Consider the following 20617-nt stretch of genomic DNA (forward strand, 5'->3'; position numbering starts at 1 on the left):
TTTTCAATGACTGTTACAGCGTACCACTGAAGGTACGGCGTGCAGGGGCTACTCTTGACACATGATACTAGATATGTTTATGTGATGTGTTTCCTATGAATCTTCACAACTCTTTCCTCTGTCCTGTCTCCTAGGGTGACCCTGGCGGTGTCATGGGCATCATTCCCCAGAAAGGTGAACCAGGAAGACCTGGAAACCCAGGCCAGTCTGTGAGTATGACCCATAACCAAGCTTTTCCTGTTGATTTGTTTTCTAAGATTGAAAGTTGTCTTAAATCTCACCATCTGTATTGTGCAATCTCCTCAGTCTATGGGTCATTTAGGATGCATTTCACTGTGACTGTGCATAAACAACTTTGAATTTAGAAACATCCCTTTTTCCTACCGTAGATATTGTCATCAGAATTGTCACCTTCATTTTCAGCAACGTCAATGTAGTACTGCTACATAATTTTTTATCATGTCCTTTTGAGTTACTGTAGCAATATCCACTTTCTGAGGCGGTGTAAACTAACACACAACAAAAAAAATGATGCTTTATTTTTTTCTTACAGGGATACAAAGGAAGCCCAGGCCTTCCAGGACCTCAAGGACCTCAAGGACCAGTCGGATCAAGAGTTAGTAGTCATGTGACATTCAGTTGTGGTAGCTCTGTGGTTTTATTTCATGCCAGAGATGGTAGCTGAGCTCAAAATGAATACTCCGTGTGAGGTATTCCAAAGGCCAGGTTTGGGCACTTGCTTGGTGGTGGAAATCTGGGGAAAAGCAAATCCCTCTGGCTTTGTTTACCAGGAGTTAAGTTTTTAATGAGTGTGTGTGGAGAAGCCATGATGTCCATACTGATAATGAAAACAATTAAGTCTTCTTTAATGAGTCTTACAGTAATGGTTTCTGGGTGTTAAGAATCGTCCTTAACCAGTTAGTTTGGTCTTTGAGTAAACGTTTCACATTGGTTTGATTAAGCATTTGTGTATTGTTTGTCAGTCTGTAATTCCCTTTGACCAATTGGTAACATACTGTAATGATATGATATTGCTCACCTCGTTACACCTAACCCTTGAGAAAGGCTCATTGTCATCCACCCTGTCTGGATTGGTGACTGAACTAAATATTAAGAGCACCTCCTTGCCTTTAACACTAGAACTACCAGGATTTTTCTGCCTACCTAGAAGTACCAGAGAGGGGTCATTTGACCCGGTGGCTTTTACCTAATACACTAATCACTCATTTTGTTATGGTAATGAGGCTGTTAGGGGCTCTGTGTGGGATGAGGGGTGAGGGGTGAGGGGGTCACACAGCCAAGACAAACAGGGACAGAAAGCTTCTTCCCAAGGGCGGTCAGCCTCTAAAATCACCACAGGTAAATAGCAACTTGCATGAAGATATCAGCAGCAAAGACAGATAGCACAGTTTGGCGGAGAGTGTGTTACAGTTTTTCTCCATTGGTTTGGCTCATTTCTAGAAACTGAGATGTCATTCTCAAAACATGGACAAATCCCAAAACTAATTTGCAGTTCCTCACAACAGAATGGCATTTATCATTGCTTTCATCAAATTTCAAATGCTTTTGTACATGTCTCAATCATTTAGTATATCCTTGCAAATGGCTATGTACAAGTATCCTACAGTTAACACAATCAGCTTACATTTAGTAGAATTTTCAAATGAATGTACCTTGCTGATCTATCCCAATTGGTTGATTCTCAGTGTAATGGTTGTCCTGAAAACATGTCAGCACATTTTCTTCATATAAGTCATCAATGAACGTGTGAATGTCCCATGTGATCATGACGAATCATATGACTGCAACCAGATAATGGTTGAATTACAGTTTTTCTCGATTGGTTTGGCTCATTTCTTGAAACTGAGATGACATTCCTATAACCATTGGGTCATTTGGCCAAACATTCTTACACTTCTGCAAAACAGTTCAGATAACTAGCAAAATGTCATATACCTCCCAAAACACCTCATTCTTGCATCAGCACTAAACCGTCTCACATATAAATAGTCAGTACCATCAAAATGGCATAGATCCTTCTCAATTGCATTTGAAGAGTTCAGATGCAAAACCCCCTAAGTGCCTTTTCAGAAAATAATCTCAATTCATTTTTATTTAATACAAAGCTATCAAAATTGCATGTTTTTTATTTTATTTATGTAATACAACTATTTATATGTATTATCAAGTGCATGAATGTAAACCAAACCAACAATGGGATTCTCTAAAAATATAGAAGTGCAGGTCTTCAGAAATGGAGTTAGGGGGTTTTGCATCTGAACTCTTCATTTGCATTCATTTAGTCCTTCTGTCAAAATAAACTGGATGGTTCAGCATAACTACATGGATCCTCATCACTCGCTCATATCACCCCAAAAACAGTTTACCCATGTGTCAAAACTAAATTTCTTCCCCACATATATCATCAGTACCCCCCAAATACATTGTCGCTTTGCCATTGTGTAAGCACTGCCAGTCGAAATGGTTAGGTGTTTTATCTATGTTCAGCTAACAGATTTCGACTATGTATAAAAATGAAAAAGTGAGTGAAACCATTGAAGTTTGACAACACGGATAATTTACCAAGGACATTTATCAGTAACTTTCTTTACTGTAAATTCATATACAGAAAGTAATGCCCATATATCACAGGTTTCTCATGGGTTTGGCTCATTTCTCAAAACAGAGATAACATTCTCAAAATAACATGGACAAATGCCAAATCAACTAGCAATTGTTCAAAACAGAATGTCGTTTGAAAAAGTGACATGAAATTAGCCAAATAACAGAGTAAACTGTAGTATACACGGTTGTAAAATTATTTTCTACTAACAAGTAAAGTTACAATACCATCTGACCTGTTGAACACTGTCATGAGTTTACTATGTAATGAAATTCTTAAAATATGATGTCCTTGACTGTTTTGGGAATTGCATTGACCACTTTGCATATGATGACTTACACAATGAAATAATGCTGACGTGTTGCTGATGTGTCAACTGAAGGGTATTTGTACATATCCATCTGCAGAGATGTACTAAACATTTGAGACATGTACAAAGCATTTGATATCTGATGAAAGCAATGAAAAATGCCATTCTGTTTTGGGAAATTGCAAGTTGGTTTGGGGATTTGTCCGTGTTGTTTTGAGAAATTAGCCAAACCAATCGAGAAAAACTGTAACGTGTGAATCTCCCATGCCATGTGACCATAACGACTCATGTGAATGTAACCTGGCAATTGCTAGATGGATAAATACCAGTGCATGTGGACTACTGCTTCACTTCCCTCAAGAATTTTGTGGTGAAAGAAGCTCCTCTCCATGGAACGGAGATGCAGAGATACAGCACTCAACAGGCATTGGAAATGATCCACACACGCACACACACACACTCTGTGTCTCAAGTGACAGCTGTGAGCTGCTAACAGCCACATTTCCACAACAAAAGGAGTGTCCGCAGGGGGTCCAAAGGGTCAAATGACCCTCTGGTGGGGCTTTTAGGTAAAAAGGTCAATTGACCCCTCCGTGGTAGTTCTAGTGTTAAGAATGATGAAACTTATTCATGAAACGTAACCACCACATTGAATATTGAAACTGACCTTCTGTTGCAGGGTTTTCCAGGCTCACCTGGTCCAAAGGGAGACAAGGTAAGAAGACGTGATGACAGGAAACAGGAAATGTTGTGTACAATACATGTAATCATACGACTTTTGACTGCCAAGTGATTTGCATTGGTGGGTGTCATCACTAAGATATGTCTGTGTCTCTGTCGCTGCAGGGTGACAGGCTGTCTTTCCAAGGCGAGAAGGGGCAGAAGGTAAACCCAACTACTATAGCCTATGGCCATTCTGTATCTGAATAACAAATCAGCCATACATGTAAAACAGCCAGCAAACAAATAAAGAAAAACATACGTAAATGTAATGAATAGACTGTATGTGGATGTGTCATTCATAGCCCAACATTGTTCTAATTTTGCCTGACAAATCTGTATTGTAATAACTGTTCATTGTATTCTATAGAGTGACATGTGTGTATTGCTAAGCCTCCCACACACATTTTGCTGACCTTTGTTGCTTGTTATTTGTTGTCACATGTACATATAGAGTTGTTAGATTTTCTTGTGTACTCAAGTAAATCATCCTGCAATAGTTGTATGGAAGATTTTAGCTCATTTGAGTCAAAGATTTTCAAATCCTAATGCTTTCACTGCATCACAATGCATCACTGTATGTTATACGACATGTATAGCACTGCATGTAAGAAAACAATGTGTGTTTAAAACCTAAAAATGTTAAACCTTCTCTCTCCTCAGGGTGAGGCTGGCCTTCGAGGGCCACCCGGTCCCCCAGGGCCAACAAACGAGCAAACAGGCACCGTCACCATCACCATCCCTGGCCCAGAGGTACTTGTCCTTCCCTACTTTAGCCCCAAATAGACATGCAGTACATCCTGTATCCCACTTTACTTGTTGAGGATGAACCTCGTCTTTTCATTCTGTAACAGCTTCTTTGTCCTTTGTCACTAACTGCTTACAATGCAGCAGCAATGTAATGCAGCTCATCTATTGGGTTGTGCAATACACAACACTTTTTATTGTGGAAGTGTAGTGGTTTTTTTTATATATATACCTCCGCCAAGGAGGTTATGTTTTCGGTCGCGTTGGCGTGTCTGTCTGTTTGTCTGTTTGTCAGCAGGATAACGCAAAAACTACTTAAGAGACTTGGACCAAATGGACAGAAATGACCAAAGGAAAAAGTGACAACATTTTGGTGGTGATCCGGATCACAAACCGGAACCAGGATTTTTAAAAAGATTCTTAACCATTGCTAGCCTAGTGATCAAGACGCCCCTAGTAATGAATGAATTGCGGACATTCCAGTTTCTATCTCCAAAAAAAGAAGGCAGAAAGACTTAAAATAAAAATAGGGTGTAACATAGTCAAATGTTCTATCAAACAGCTTTCTTGGCGAATATCTGCACTCTCTGAGTGCATGGAATCAAATGAATTGAACTGGATACTTGATCTTTGCTGTCTCTCTTTCTCTGTCTCTGTCTCATATAGGGAAGCAAAGGATCCAGAGGAGATAAAGGCGATAAAGTAAGCGGTTTCTTCTTTCCTTTGTGTGGAAATGTATCTAGAAGTAAATATAGATGAAAAGCTGTGTAATATATTGAACGTCCACCAGATGGCAGCAACGTGCCTTGAGCATAAAGCCTTTGAGTGTCGACCAAAGACATTACTAACAATGCCTACATACAGTACATGCCTATATATTCTTCATATGATTATCTGTTGTGTCTTGTATTGTTTTTATTAATGTATATACCTTGTTCACTGCAGGGTTATTGTCTCCCATATGCCAATGATGTTAAAGGAGCACAAGGCCCACCTGGACCCAGAGTAAGTATCTCCTTTACTTTTGGCTTCCACAATCCTATATTTGCTCATAATGAGACACATATTTTACAACCAGATTTTTATTACAGTAAGACTCATTCACTTTTCTCTTTGCTGTTTCTCAGGGAAAACCAGGAAAAGATGGTGAACCCGGACAGAAGGTGACAGCCTTCTTCATTCAGACTTTACCACTTATTGTTAGGCTAATAATACATTTGAAGATAATTCTTTAATTATTATTATTATTTTGTTTCTATAGGGAGAGGGGGGATACCCTGGCAACAATGGCCTACCTGGGCTACAGGTAATTTACCTTTGTTAGCACCTGCCAAATGTACCATATTCTACCCTGACATCCGCAATATTGACTCTCTGCCCCTGTTCAAATCCTGACTAAAAACCCATCTGTTTCAGATAGCCTATTCTTTATGATTCTTTAACTCTGTTTTGTTTTATTTTCTTTCATTTCATATTTTGATATTTATTTATTTATTTATTTTTGTGTAAAATTCTGTTTATGTGTCTTGTTTTATTTTTGTTTCTCTCTGTACAGTGTCCTTGAGTGTTTTGAAAGGCGCATTTTGAAATAAAGTGCATTATCATTATTATTATTATTATTATTATTATTATTATTATTATTATTATTATTATTATTATTATCATACCTCTGCCTTTCTGCTTCTATTATAAATACAGCCATGTCTTTTATCTGTTTACAGGGCGAGAAAGGAGAGAAAGGACCTCCAGGATACGTAAGAGTTCATTTTTTCACATATTAAATACCAATAGATAACTTTTCCCCCTGAATATTACTCTTGTCTTGTCTTGTTTGTGTTTGTTCTGTCAATTAAATTAAGTTTATGAAAAAAAACATCAAGCTGATTTATTCATTCATTTTTCACTGTTATTATTGGTTAATTTATTTGCCAACAGGGTGGTGGCCCACCTGGTCCGCCTGGTCTCCCTGGCCCCCCCGGCCCTGAGGGAGAGAGAGGTACAGTATGGCTCTGAGCCGCCATTCTTTTATTCCTTTATAGCAGTGGTATACTGTAGCCTTTTTTTCTTAAAGCACCCCCTTACCTGTGCCCAAGACAAGCCGTGCACCCCCAACCCAAACCTCAGCACGTGTATACGCACTTAACATGTTTTAAGTGATTAATTACAATGATTCTTGCTTGAGATTTTAATCAAAACCTTGACTTTACATGACCAAAAGTGGTTTCATTTGGTTTTGATTTGGCATTATAATGTTTCCAAGGCGAATTTTGGTCACAACCTCAACACAAACAAAATTTTGCGGACCACCCTGGAATTTCTGGTGCACCCCCAGGGGGTGCCCACACCCCAGGTTAAGAACCACTGCTGTATAGCACAGGTGTCAGAACAGTGTCAAGGCCAGAGAGCCAAATCCTGCCTGCTGTGTCATTGCAAAGCGCAGGCCAGTGTTACAGTATACAAGTTCATCTGTAGTGACATCTATACCACGGCTCTGAGACAGTACATCATTCTTTCAATCCTTTATAGATTGGCCTTATCATACGCTCCATTTTGTATGGAGGATGTAGACCTGCATAACGGAGGACCGTTTTTAGTTGAAGGTTTGAAGCAATTGGATCTAAATGTACCAAACACTGAAGCTTGGTTGTAACATACAGTGTTTAACATTTAACCTGTCAATGACAAACTACAATTAACTAGCTACTACTACAATTACTACACCCCCCCCCCCCCCCCCCCCCCCCCCCCCCCCCCCACACACACACACACACACACCACCTGTTTAGGGAAATTGATCGAGTTTATGTAGGGCTGAGGACAGGTAATTAATTGGCTCTCTTTTAAATCAGATGTCAGCACTCTCAACTGCTGGGAAATGATTGTATTGCAATAGTTGTGTAAGTGCTTAACATTTATCTGCTTTGCCAACAGGATTCCCTGGTGTACAGGGTGATGCAGGACCTCCTGGTAAGGATGATTTAGTACTGTGTGATTACAATGAACATGTTACAAATACAACACTACTGCATGGAATGACAAAAAAGTTATCACTTGTAGGCGACTGGACTTCATTTGAGCTTCGTTGATTTCTTCAGATTAAGATTTCTTAAGATTGTAGGGTACAGTGGCCTACAACATAGCTGTTTATAAATGATCTGACGTGACCTGATAGAAATGGTCCATGACCTGTATGGAGATAAATATAAGAAGGCTCCCACACACTGTTTACATTTGCAGATTTTAATAGCAACCTTTTGGTCAATTGACTATCTTTAAGCAATTCAACGCTGCAATTCAAACGTCGCTACAGATGCTACAAATGTTGACAGTGGGTGGGAGCTTTCTTGTCTCGGACATTGGTGAGCCAGGGGTTCACCTTGGACGCTCCTGGCCAAAGGAGGTGTGCAAGAATTCTACACAAAGACCATGTCCATCAATACATACTGTACACTGCACGGAATGTAATCTTACACTAGTAAAATATTGCAAGCCAGTAAAATGTAAAAACCTAAGTTGCTCTGCTGCCTTAAGTTTGTAAGTTGACTTAACTCAAGACTGAACTCAACTGAACTCAACTAGAGGCTGTCTCAAGTTGAGTTAACTTAGAAACTTAAGGCAGCAGGGCAACTTACTTTTTTACGCTTAACTGCCTTCACTGTTATACAGTATAAGAATAAGTGATGCAAACTTTCAGGATCTCACCCCACAAGAGAGTTGTAACAGACATACAGTTGCATACGGTCTAGCCTGTATGGACCGTCTCCATCAATATACCTCAATAAATACATATCTTCGAATTCTGTAGTGTAGCAATGAGTATGCCGTACATAATCTACCTAAATGTCTCCAAAGTGCTGGAAACTGCCAAGATCTCAAGATCCCACAAGATAAATGTAACCTATTGCCCTGTCATCCCATTTCAGGCTTGAACATTGAAGGCCCTAAAGGAGAGAGAGGTCTCCCTGGAGAGATCGGGCAAAAGGGAGACAGAGGCGCCGATGGCGGTTCACTTCCTGGACCACCAGGTCGAAACGGCATCCAGGGTCAACCAGGACCTCCCGGACCTCTAAGTAAGATGCCATACTCATTGTCTTGCCAGAAAAGCCTTTGACGTTTTAGCTTTTGTTCATGTTTTACAGTAACTGCTACCTGGTGGTTGCTAAAGCTTAGCATTCATTTGCTAGGACTGCTGTCTGGATACTGAAAGCTAGCAATGTCAGTAAAGCATTTGGCAGATTTGACGTACTGTATATGAATTCTCATTTTTTAATGCTGCAATGAAGTTTTTTAGGTCTATACCAAATCCTGCACCTCACACAGATGATTGGAGCAGACGACTTTTTTACGTGCCTTTTGTTCATGCGACAGCACATAACTGTTTTCTGTATACCAAATAAGTGAGGGTATCTGTTATAACACCACGTCACTGTTAAAGCTGTTGATCGTCTACAGAATTTAGCTAAAAGACTTTATTGTAAGATTCTGTGAAATGATTCATCTTCTGTACATATGCCAACATATAACATTTTGTAGTTAAACTTAATCCTAGCAACCTAAATTCAAGTACACACTCTCATGCAACAGGGACAGTAAAATGAAGTAATTTTTGTGTTGGAGTGGTTGGGCTGCGAACATTGATTTTGATTCTGTGATGGTGTGGCAGGTGGCTTATGTAACATTGAGCGCGGCTTCCCTGGACCTCCTGGACCTTCCGGACTTCAGGGTGAAGTGGGACAGAAAGGTGAGATATGGACATGTAAACGAACTGTGTATAAATGTGTGAATAAATGTGCATAAATCAACTGTAATATGGATAAACTGAATGGATAAAACTAACTGCAGTATAACACATAATAACTGCAGTCATGAAGTTCATACCTAGTGATTGATGGATGTTTTTTGTCATAAAGGTGACAGAGGTGACACCTGTGTGGAGTGCTCTGCTTTGGGAGTCCGAGGACCACCCGGCCCCCCTGGGCCCTCAGGAACTCAAGGTAAACAAACACCTGACGCATGGCTTTTGTTAAAACCGTGATCTCATGAGAAACAAAGAATGGCACACAGGCTGGGTATAATATTAGTCCTTTACTTCCAAACCAATGCCTGCTGTAAACATGTCTGATGTGTGTACCACGCTAACTCTGTGTGTTGATTTTAGGATACCCTGGCCCTGCTGGCTCCAAAGGAGAGAAAGGTCTACCTGGTACTCCTGGCGGTTTAGGTGAACCAGTAAGTGAAACATTTGGCTGTTGGATATTTTTTTTATCCGATCCAGTGGTGTTTTAGATGCATGTCCTAAGGTCTAAGTAAGACATTTGGCTATTTTACATTTTGAGAGGACATTCCTCCATTCCAGTTGTGTTTTGAGCCCTTTATTTATGCATCATCATGTGGCCTGTCTCTTACTGTACGTTAGGGTCGTGAAGGCACCCCAGGTTTGATGGGCGCTCCAGGGCCTGTGGGCGAGCCGGGAGATATCTTTGTGGCTCCAGGGCTGAAGGGAGACAGGGGTAACCCTGGTCTGAAGGGCAGCCTCGGTCTGCCCGGTCTGGACGGGCAGCCAGGAAGAGATGGCACACCTGGCGTACCGGGACCTAAGGGAGAGCCGGTGAGTGACAGTTGATATATGGCTTTTCGATAAACCCTTCATTGCAGAACCTCTTTTGTAAGATTTAGTTTTAGCTTTTAGTACTTAGCTGCCGTTCCCATTTGTACCCGGAATGGTGTACCCATTCCCTCATATCTGGAAAGACTCAACATCATAACAACATTGTTATGACATGACAGAGAGCCTTATGTAACAGATTAAGACTTGGTCATTACAATTTTGGTGACATTAAGATTATAACAAAGTCTATGTGCAAAGGGGTTAAGACTCTTATTAATGTCTTAGCAATGCAGTTATGATATAGTTGAGCTTCTGAAGAAAACTGTGAGATCGCCAGCGATCCCATCTGAAAGGACTACAGGCATCAAGTTCTTGCTATATATGTGAAATTTACTCAATGAAAAACATTTGTACATCACTCTACATAAACTGTACAACATTATGGTACAAACATAGAGTTTGGACTCCTAACCCCATTCATAACAACATGAGCCCATACATGTAGTGCATAGGTCTGATATTCCTTATTTTCATCTCCTATCTGTAGGCCAAATATGGAATTAAGGGTGAGCGTGGTCGTGATGGACAACCAGGTTCGTCTGGAGCCACAGGTGAGAGGGGACCCCCAGGTCAGCCAGGCTTCGGACGGCCAGGTCTGTCCGGAGAGAAGGGAAGCCCCGGGTCACCAGGAGTGCCAGGAAACCCCGGATTACCAGGTGAGTGAAACACAGCACATCCACTCACACACTACTTATTTTGTCCTAAATTTGAGCTAAGGTTATAATGGGAATTTGATCAACAGCATGTCCTTGGTCCTGAGACTCTTGATTCTTGCTTTGAGAAAGTACCTTACAAGTGTTAACATATCTAGTATGCTTGGATTGGCAGTATGGCAACACATAGACTTTTTTCCTCACATTTCATGTTAAAGTAACATACCGGCATATCGGTGAAGATGTATTTGTGAGACAGGTTACACTACTGATAATTCATAGAACCTCAGAGCAAATGCAAATTGGTACTTTTCAGGTCCCAAAGGAGAACCTGGAAAAGGTGTGAGCTCACCTGGACCACAAGGATCACCTGGACCAAGAGGACAGGATGGCCGGCCTGGCATTCAAGGTACTGGAAACATTCAGATCTACAGCACAGATGTCCAGCTTAGTTTCACTTATAGGCCAACATGTTGGCTTTACAGAGATACAGAGAGATGCTAATAATGAAATCTAGGTTTACATGCAAGTAAAACAACTTGCAACTGCTTAGCACCAGATGAGTTAATTTGTGCACGTTGAGCAAAAATACTCGTGTGATATAGTATCTTCACGTAAAATGATAAATTGGGATACCTGCCAAGAGTAGAGCAATTGGCTATAAAAAATGGCTGACAAATTTTATTTTGTGTTCTAAAGGTGACCGAGGAGCCCAGGGTAACCCAGGAACACCAGGGTATCAGGGACTGAAGGGTGAACCTGGCCAACCTGGCATTGGACTTCCTGGCCCCTCTGGGCCTAAAGGTAGGCACTGTACAAGATTGTGGGGGTGCGTTGTACACTGAGTAGGGGTGCGTTTTCCAATAGTAATTGATCTTAGTCTTGTGTGCAATTAATTTGTTCGATTGATTCTATGAAAGTTCTTAGATTTCTACGCCTCTTTCATCATTTGTATGTGAATGTTCGTACACAGCTCCTAAGCTCGTTCTTAAATTGCTCTGGAATGGCACTGTCCTTACCTGTGGTGCTGAATGGTGCTTACCAGTGTCTTAGATTATTCTACTGATAATGGTTCTATACTGTCTTGAGATGATAATATATGAGAATATAGTGAGTTTCTTTGAGATTGCTGATATAGTATGCTACACCATTGTGACACAAAACAGTGACACAATACAAAACTTGATAACACATATACCATAAATAGTCTTGTAGAGCAGATTTGCCATTAAAGTCAGTATTATTGCAATGTGAATCATTTGATCCTGAAAGGTTTTTTTTTCTAAATATTTCCTAAAAGTTCTTCTATGTAAATGTAAAATGTTGAATTCATAATCCCAAAGGCTATTCCGGAACTCCGGGAGCACCAGGGCTTCCAGGAGAAGCTGGTCGACCAGGACGGGATGGTAACCCAGGTCTGCCTGGATTTGCTGGACCCAAGGTATGGAAATCCCTTGAAATGTGAATACTGTGTTGATAATATTGGCAAAAAATATTGATATGTACTTGCACTGTACATGGGTCAAAGATGTTTTCTGAGGCTCAGAGGTCAGGTGGCGCAACGGCGTCTAATGCTCATACGTTAATAAGTAATTGGTGGTTAATGTGCTACAATGAATTCTTAGAAATGCTTCCACTAAGATCAAAAACAACAAATCCATACAATAGTGGCATTGGCTGTCGTTGCGCTGCCCTGATGCGTGATACTGCTGAGCTATCATTGACCCACATGTAGTGTTTTAAGACGGGAACCTTTATCTGCACCTGTAAAAGTACACTGTCAGAAATTAATATCATACTATTAAATATCAAACACATGTAAAGGCAATCAATGTTCAGATGAAATGGTTTGCTTTATGCTGATTGCGCAAACCCATATTGGGGTGATATTACCAACTCTGTGGTCCATGCGTACAGGGTGAACCAGGACGAGGACTTCCAGGACCTAAGGGGTCCATGGGTCAACCAGGAACTCCTGGCTTCCCAGGGCCGAAAGGAAACCCCGGAGCTCAAGGTGTTCCTGGCATTGAAGGGCGAACTGGTCCCCCTGGTCCTGCTGGAATTAAAGGTAATGTACCAAGATGACAGCAAGGGAGAAGTCAATCCCATTTTTGTAAATTAAAGACCCTGTCACATGTTTGATCCAACAATTTCCTGAACCAACTGATCCTGAAAATCGCCCAAATCATTTGGCAAGTTTAAGTTGGATGCCTTTTCTCTGCTAGTTTCAGCTTGCAGACAGCAAGGAACATGCTTCCCATCTGGGCCAAAGCCTTCCTTTTGCAACGTTCTAGCCTGTTTTGGGGGCTTTTTCTTATTACTGTATATTTTTTTCAACTTCTCACATGTGGCTGTTTTATGAGGTGGTTGGCAAGCAAGAAAACCCATGTTTCTTTTATTTTATAGGTGATTCCGGTCCCCCAGGACGGCCGGGTCAAGAAGGGCCAGCTGGACCTCCAGGATTTGGGGAGCCAGGACCAGCTGGGCCCATGGGACCTGCAGGAGAACCTGGACCTTTTGGTCAGTATGATGTAGAACATTGTGCTGAAATGCCCCCAAGTTGTGTCTCTGTTCACACACAATGTACACACATCCCTGTAACCACAAAAACACACCGAAAGCAATAAGAGGGACAACGACACTGGATGTAATTGACTTCGTATGGAGAAGCTGGCAACAAAAGAGACAAAAGCAATTTTGTCGACAAGAGGCGGTTTTAGTGACATGACTGACAGTTTGTAGTGGAACTTCAGCCATGCAGTTCGGCGACAGGCACCACAGCCAATCAGAATGTCGCAGTGCTTGCATTCTGCTTTTAACAGTCATACTTTTGTCACTTGTGTAGTTCTTGCCATGAAAACAGTCCCTTAACACTTTGTTGCTTCTGTTACTTTTGGTGTGTTCGTGGGATAAGGGTAGGACATAACGGAGATGTACATACATGTCCTTAAATTGTTTTCCTAGGGGCGCTATTAGAAATGTTGGGCCTCATAAAAGGTTTTAGATTCATCAAGGCTATGCTAGGCCTTCAAAGGGTACCCCTGTTACCATCAAGCCTAACTAGAATTGTCCTTACTTTCCTACCACACTGGTGGTACTTGTACAGTATGTGCCATCACATGCATGAAGCTCTATAAGGGCCGGATAATGCCACATTTTAAAAAATGTGATCGTTATCATTCTTTATCATGTTTTCATGTTCTTTTCGTATTTGCTTCAAAGGCACAAGTGGTGTGAAAGGCGAGAAAGGTTACCCAGGTGCTCCTGGCCTGGACATGCCCGGCCCTCAGGGAGACAAGGGGCTATCCGGAGCCCAAGGAATACCAGGTTCCAAAGGGTTACCAGGGCGACCTGGTCTCCCTGGACGAGACGGGTTCCCTGGACAGCAAGGTAAGAAATGTTTATGAAGATTCTCATTCATCAAGGTCGTCTTAGATCTTAGTTGTGGGCAGCTGGACTTCCTTCTGGGGCGTGAAGCTTGGAGCTTCAAGCTTAAACAACATTTTCACACAAGTGAGCTTTTTTGATCAAGGCAAATATTTTGCAAGTATTATGTCCGGGTTCCGGGTCTGAGTTCTGTGCTTTTCGGACAGAGAGTAGCCTTTTTGTGCAGATGGGCCCACCCATTCAGTCTTTGCTGAAAATATCAGAACAACTGTGCTATGACATTACCGAAATTATGACTTGGTCATTACAATTTAGCTGACAGTGAAATTATTACAGAGGAACAGCAGGAGGTACATTAATGAAGCAAATCGTTCTTATTTCCAGGTCCCAAGGGAGACATGGGAATGATGGGCACACCTGGCTTACCTGGAAAACCAGGAATGCCTGGAAACCCCGGCCTACCTGGTCAAAGAGGTTAGTGCGAAAACAACATCACGTGAAATACACACAAATCAAATCAAATGGACTTTAAAAAGGTGCTTAATGACTGCACCCTAAAATATACAGAAAGTGAAAAGGAGCAAAAGTGAAAGTTTTTTAAAAATCACTTTAAACATGCTTAAAAGTTGTGCGTATGTATGTAGGTAATGCATGTCACTTACTGCCAGCTGTTTATTCGTATAATTCAACCTCCTCTCCTCTTAGGTGACCCTGGACTGTCTGGGCCTCGGGGAGAGTTTGGTGAGGCAGGGCCCAAGGGAGACAGAGGTGACCCAGGACTAAGGGGCCCGCCCGGCAACATCAGCGACACTGAGATGGAGCACATGAAGGGAGAGAAGGGTGACCATGGAGACAGAGGTAATACAAGGCAATATTGAATCCATCTTCATTTGTATTGAACATTGGATATAAAATGTGTCAGAAAATGTAATTTATGTGATTGTACCTCTCACTTCTTCTGCCATTACCACTATTATAAACATACACTTTCCTTCAGCACTGAAATGAATTAGTTCATTAAGGCAATAGGTCAAGATAAATCTGGTTAATGTTTTGTGCAATCCGCAAAATCTTTTGTGCAATTCTACAGGCGACCCTGGACAGCATGGTCAACCGGGCTACCAAGGTGTGCAAGGAGAAAAAGGAACGTCCGGAAAAGATGGAGAGGCTGGATTACCTGGTACACCAGGTATGCTCAGTTTATAACCACCTGTGCCAATCTCATGGAAGTCAGTGATATGATGAATGAATGAATGAATGAATGAATGAATGAATGAATGAATGAATGAATGAATGAATGGATGGATGAGTGAATATGTGAATGAATGAATGAATGAATGAATGAATGAATGAATGAATGAATGAATGAATGAATGAATGAATGAATGAATGAATGAATGAATGAATGAATGAATGAACGAACGAACTAGAAAATTGCTCAGAGAGCCCACCTCTGCCCTCTGGTAGACAGACACTCACACTCACATGCGCACATAAGGCTCAGCTTGGAATCTCATGGAAGTCGTCATTTCATGAATGGTCGAATGAATAAATGAATGAATCCAATCAATTAATGAATGAAGCCACTCAACCAACCAACCAACCAATCAATCAATCAATGAATCAATTGATCAATTAATCAATTAATCACTCCGTCTCTACTCTTGCTCAGGTGACAAAGGTGACCCTGGTTTCCCTGGAGAGCCTGGAGCCACAGGAGAGCCTGGACCGCAAGGTGGCATGGGAGCCATGGGGTTGCCAGGTAAGACTAGAACCTTGTGCAACTCCGACACATGCAATTTCAACACAGAGGGACCCTACTCTTCCCTCACAATCTTGCTTGCTGATACATGTATCTTCATCCATTTGTTATAGCTTTACGTTTTTGTTGATTGCACTGTGTGTGTGTGTGTGTGTGTGTGTGTGTGTGTGTGTGTGTGTGTGTGTGTGTGTGTGTGTGTGTGTGTGTGTGTGTGTGTGTGTGTGTGTGTGTGTGTGTGTGTGTGAATACAGGTGGGCAAGGTCCGAAGGGTAGTAAAGGAGGAATCGGAACGCCCGGACATCCTGGTTTCAGAGGGGAGGATGGTACCAAAGGTGACAAGGGTGACGCCGGGTTGCCAGGCATTGGTGTTCCCGGACTACCTGGTGAAAAGGTAGGTCTCAGGCGGCAAGCTTCTGCTTATCTATCTTCCATGTATCAGACATGGCTTTTGTATTTGGCAGTCTCTTACTACTGATGTGGAAAATAAGCTTAAAATGATATTGTATCTATCAATCATTCTCACAATGCACTGTACACTACAGAGTATATAAGGATAAGGATATAAAACTTGCCCTCTACGTGTATGTACCAGAAATATACGTAGTAGTGACATTATCTCTGCCTCCTATGGCACAAGTTTTACTCTGCAATACAAAGGTTACCTTTGGTCCTATGCAACCAGTGGGATATTATGATTCCAAAATGCAACACCAACCGACTGTATTCTCTCTCCGTTTTAAGGGTACAAGCGGCTTCCCAGGACAGCCAGGTGTTCCAGGGTCCAAAGGAGAGAAGGGTGGTGAAGGACTCCCAGGAATGCCCGGATCACCTGGGCAGAAAGGAGACTCTGGTCGAATTGGATATCCAGGTTAATGACCCCAACATCCAGTCCTTTTATTCACTTGCAGAAATAGCACTTTGCCCCCTTCACACCTTTCAGACCATGGACCTACTCAAAAATACAGATACAGATGGATGTTTTATTTTAAAACCCTCTTTTGGGAACTTGAAACATGCCCATCAAAACATGGCAGTCAAAGCATTTTGCTGCAACAGAAACAAAAAAAAGCTGTCTTCAGAAGAATGAACTTCTATAGTAATGACAATTGAGGAATGACTAATGTTTTGGATGTGACTCATATATCAAGCCTCTCCCCTTTTTCATTGAACAGGAAGTCCTGGCCGACCTGGAGAGAAAGGTGTTCATGGGTTGCCGGGGGTACCAGGAGAACCTGGCCTTTCAGGACGACCAGGTATTGTATCTACCTGCTCCTCACACTATGTGATTGTCACTCGCAGCAGCATTACAGTATTTCTCAGTACCACATCTTATGAGGTTAACATCAAGCTTTCATTGTTACAAACTACTGACCCTATTTGACCTTTGTGAAAGTATTGGTTGTGTTTGCCTATCGACCACATCATTTACATTGCTGTATTAATACACATTGTTCCAAATATAGAGTATAAGGACAAACAAAGTGAAATACATACAATCTGCTGTAAAAATGGCACAAGATGTGGTGCTGCTATGATTTTCAAGGGCAATTTTTCAGTGAAATGCTTTGTCATTTGATGACTTAAAAACTTGTCGTGCCTTTCGCCAACCAGGTGACCCAGGTTTGCAGGGCCCTCCAGGAGGCAAAGGAGACAAGGGTGAGCCTGGTAAGGACGGCTATCCAGGATCGTCGGGAGAGAAAGGCGACTCAGGTAGGTACCTCTGTGTTTCTCTCAAACAAGAAGACTCAATACAAAGACAAGGTCTTAACATCAGCCATGCATGTTTGAATACGGTATCATGTATAGAATTTGCTTTGGCGTACATTTTTTCAGACCCTAACTCGGAAATCAATATGTGATCAAAGGAGAGATGACGTAATACATCTGAATTTTCCACACAGGTATCCCAGGCTCAGGTCAGCAGGGACCTCCTGGAGAGTTTGGGCCCAAAGGTGAGACTGCACACTGTGCCAACATGCAATGATCTAGTGGACTATTAATACTTGAGAATAGTTAAGAACAATTTTAAAGGAGAGGAATAAACTGTTTAAAATGTGCTTTGAGTATAACTGATGCATGGACTTGATACAGATTTTATAAACAATGGAAGTATGGACTTGTGTACATTACCTTCTGTCTGTTTGCCTGCCTGTCAGTCCATCCGCCTCTCTGTCCATCTGAATCCCTGTCTGTCTATTTGTCTGTCTGTCTGCCCGTCAACCTTACTGATTGTCTCCGCCTCTTTTCCACAGGTGACAAAGGAAACGCTGGATTTCCAGGCACACCTGGCCACCCCGGCGTCCCCGGTATCAAAGGTGACAAAGGACTTCCAGGCCACCAGGGCCAGCCAGGCCAGCCTGGAGACAGAGGCCTGCCTGGACCTTCCATGGAGGGGGCCAAGGGAGACAGAGGAGCCCCCGGTGTCCCTGGAGAAGCAGGTGAGAAACAATGGTGTGCAAACGCGGAAGAAGACAGTGATTTTGTTGAGGTTATGTACAAAAGGGATCTGGCCTACAGGTCTACAAACGTAGCCTGGCTCTCGCGCAGACCCTTAGTGCTTTGTGCATCTTCGTTACACTTCGTGAGCGTGAGAACCAGGTTACTACAAACGTAGATAAATAACTTAAAATTTCCACATCAGAATTAGAGTTGAAGAAATATCTAAGTGGAAGAGATATACATCACCAAGGTCCAAAAAGAAGTCCCATTTCCTACAGCTGAACCTTAAAAAAAATAAATTATGGCTACTGTCAGTGTCCTTGACTTTGCTGTAACAACATTTCACATTTAGTAGAATTGCAGGTGATTTTAGGGTTACTATATTCAGGAGATATTCAGACATGATTATGGCATTTATGAAGGCCAGACCAAGTAGAAGAAGACCACCTTTCATCATCTGCTGTGACTACACATTATCGGCAGTATTGATTTGTGCTATTCAACACCTGAGGTTTTCTTTTTGTTTTCAAATGAAAACTCTATGAACTTTATCTCTATGAAACTATGAATTGCTGTTGTCTGCAGGTGCTGTTGGTGCTCCGGGTCTTCCTGGCGTTGCTGGCAGTGTGGGCAACAAAGGAGAGAAGGGAGATCAAGGCTTCACAGGAGCTCAGGGAGACCAGGGCCTCAAGGGAGACAGGGGTCTACCAGGAATCCCCGTACGTTCCTTCTCACTGCCCCTCCTTATGTCATAATGTCACTGATGTCAAGTGATGTGTATCTCTTGATGTCACTGTGGTATCCAATGAGTTCAATTGTACCGTAAACAGCTGACTTCTTGTAGCTCTTGGGAAACATGGTTGCTTGCAATTGAAGTTTTTTGATAACATGACCTTGTATGAGGAGAATCTTCATAGACAATCTCACTGTGGCTTTCAGATGAGACACAGCTTATAATACCAGATATATCTGTTTTCAATCTACCTTTCATAAACTATGGTATTACTGGGTTTAGGTGAAATGCGTGTCTGGTTGTGTTGTAAGTACAGTTTTGTGAATGTGAATTCATGTTTTAAATCTTACTGGTTCTTCTCTGTGGTTGTCCCAGGGTGAACCTGGTCTCCCAGGCTACAATGGCGTCAAAGGAGAAATAGGCGTCCAGGGTTTCGTTGGGTTCCCAGGTAAGGCTTTGAGCAATTACAGCAGGTGCACTCAGTGGCGCTCCCACAATGATGGGTGTCCCAGGCGACTGCTGATAAACAAAACGCTAATACCATGTTATTGTAATTGTATGGTTATTGTGTGGAAATAACATGTTAATAGCTCTGATCTGCGATTTTCACTGTCATTGGGGGCAAGGTTTGATTCCGCTCCGGTCGGCCTGCCCATAGGACTTCCCCTTGGTGCACTCAGACGTAATTTCACAGTGGAAGTTAATCCAGCCATAGCCATTAGCCTGTCATTTGCCCTGGGGTGTAACTGTATGCAATTTTCCTATGAGGTTGTATGGATCACGCAAAGATTACTTGTGACCTAATAGCCTTGTGACCTATAACCCTAGAATATCACACAGAACAGGAGCTATTGTTTGAAAACATCAAGGACACATTTACAAAAAAACATATTGTTCTTGAGATACTTACCCTCATCATCATCCTCAAATCTGAGACTGGTTTCTAATGACAGTAGCATAGTTGCACAGCGTGATTTATTGACAATTATTCTGGATTTCTCACACAGGACCGAAGGGTGAGCATGGAGGTGTTGGCGTGCAAGGAGAGACTGGAGACAGAGGATACCCCGGGGCTAAAGGTACAGCCCTAACCTTTTGTTCACAGATGTCTCTTCACGCTAATCACACAGACCTCATATCAGCATCATATCACTAGAACACTCCTTCTTGCACCCTCAGACCTTGCATTACTGGAGCACATAGACATTCTACAGACTGATGTTACTCAGATATTACAGATGTCAGATGTAATATCACTCAGATATTACAGATATCAGATGTCATATGTCTCGTACTGAATTGTTCGTCATCTTCCTCCTCAGGTAACGATGGACCCCCAGGGCCTCCTGGTCCTTCTATCTTCGTCAAAGGAGAGGTCGGCTTCCCAGGACTTCAGGGACCAGCAGGACCGGCTGGCACCCAGGGATACCAAGGAGCAAAGGGGCTTCAAGGTACCATAGCAGATTCATACACATTCACTTTGATATCTTCTAATAGTCACATTTCAGTACACCACAGTAGCCTTGTCGTTTTGTTTTGAGCCTGTAGACATCTTTAGTGAAACAAAAATTATTA

General features: G+C 42.0%; 1 protein-coding gene across 1 annotated transcript in view; it reads left to right on the plus strand.

The window, feature by feature from the left end:
* The window catches only part of col4a1 (collagen, type IV, alpha 1), a 79962-nt gene that overhangs the window by 48911 nt on the left and 10434 nt on the right, over positions 1-20617 (plus strand). The window contains exons 9-46 of the mRNA XM_063214210.1: positions 135-209; positions 554-616; positions 3613-3648; positions 3780-3818; positions 4317-4406; positions 5067-5102; positions 5346-5405; positions 5528-5563; positions 5662-5706; positions 6122-6154; positions 6336-6396; positions 7332-7367; positions 8324-8470; positions 9064-9141; positions 9311-9394; positions 9559-9629; positions 9817-10008; positions 10556-10724; positions 11038-11130; positions 11421-11525; positions 12065-12162; positions 12639-12789; positions 13128-13241; positions 13944-14111; positions 14493-14582; positions 14814-14966; positions 15199-15297; positions 15781-15870; positions 16122-16261; positions 16612-16738; positions 17043-17123; positions 17482-17580; positions 17772-17822; positions 18123-18308; positions 18895-19028; positions 19418-19490; positions 20050-20121; positions 20365-20493. Coding sequence (XP_063070280.1) covers positions 135-209; positions 554-616; positions 3613-3648; positions 3780-3818; positions 4317-4406; positions 5067-5102; positions 5346-5405; positions 5528-5563; positions 5662-5706; positions 6122-6154; positions 6336-6396; positions 7332-7367; positions 8324-8470; positions 9064-9141; positions 9311-9394; positions 9559-9629; positions 9817-10008; positions 10556-10724; positions 11038-11130; positions 11421-11525; positions 12065-12162; positions 12639-12789; positions 13128-13241; positions 13944-14111; positions 14493-14582; positions 14814-14966; positions 15199-15297; positions 15781-15870; positions 16122-16261; positions 16612-16738; positions 17043-17123; positions 17482-17580; positions 17772-17822; positions 18123-18308; positions 18895-19028; positions 19418-19490; positions 20050-20121; positions 20365-20493 — 3604 coding nt within the window. The remainder of the gene's footprint in view (positions 1-134; positions 210-553; positions 617-3612; positions 3649-3779; positions 3819-4316; positions 4407-5066; positions 5103-5345; positions 5406-5527; positions 5564-5661; positions 5707-6121; positions 6155-6335; positions 6397-7331; positions 7368-8323; positions 8471-9063; positions 9142-9310; positions 9395-9558; positions 9630-9816; positions 10009-10555; positions 10725-11037; positions 11131-11420; positions 11526-12064; positions 12163-12638; positions 12790-13127; positions 13242-13943; positions 14112-14492; positions 14583-14813; positions 14967-15198; positions 15298-15780; positions 15871-16121; positions 16262-16611; positions 16739-17042; positions 17124-17481; positions 17581-17771; positions 17823-18122; positions 18309-18894; positions 19029-19417; positions 19491-20049; positions 20122-20364; positions 20494-20617) is intronic.

Source organism: Engraulis encrasicolus, chromosome 13 (genome assembly GCF_034702125.1).
Source record: "Engraulis encrasicolus isolate BLACKSEA-1 chromosome 13, IST_EnEncr_1.0, whole genome shotgun sequence".
NCBI lineage: Eukaryota > Metazoa > Chordata > Actinopteri > Clupeiformes > Engraulidae > Engraulis > Engraulis encrasicolus.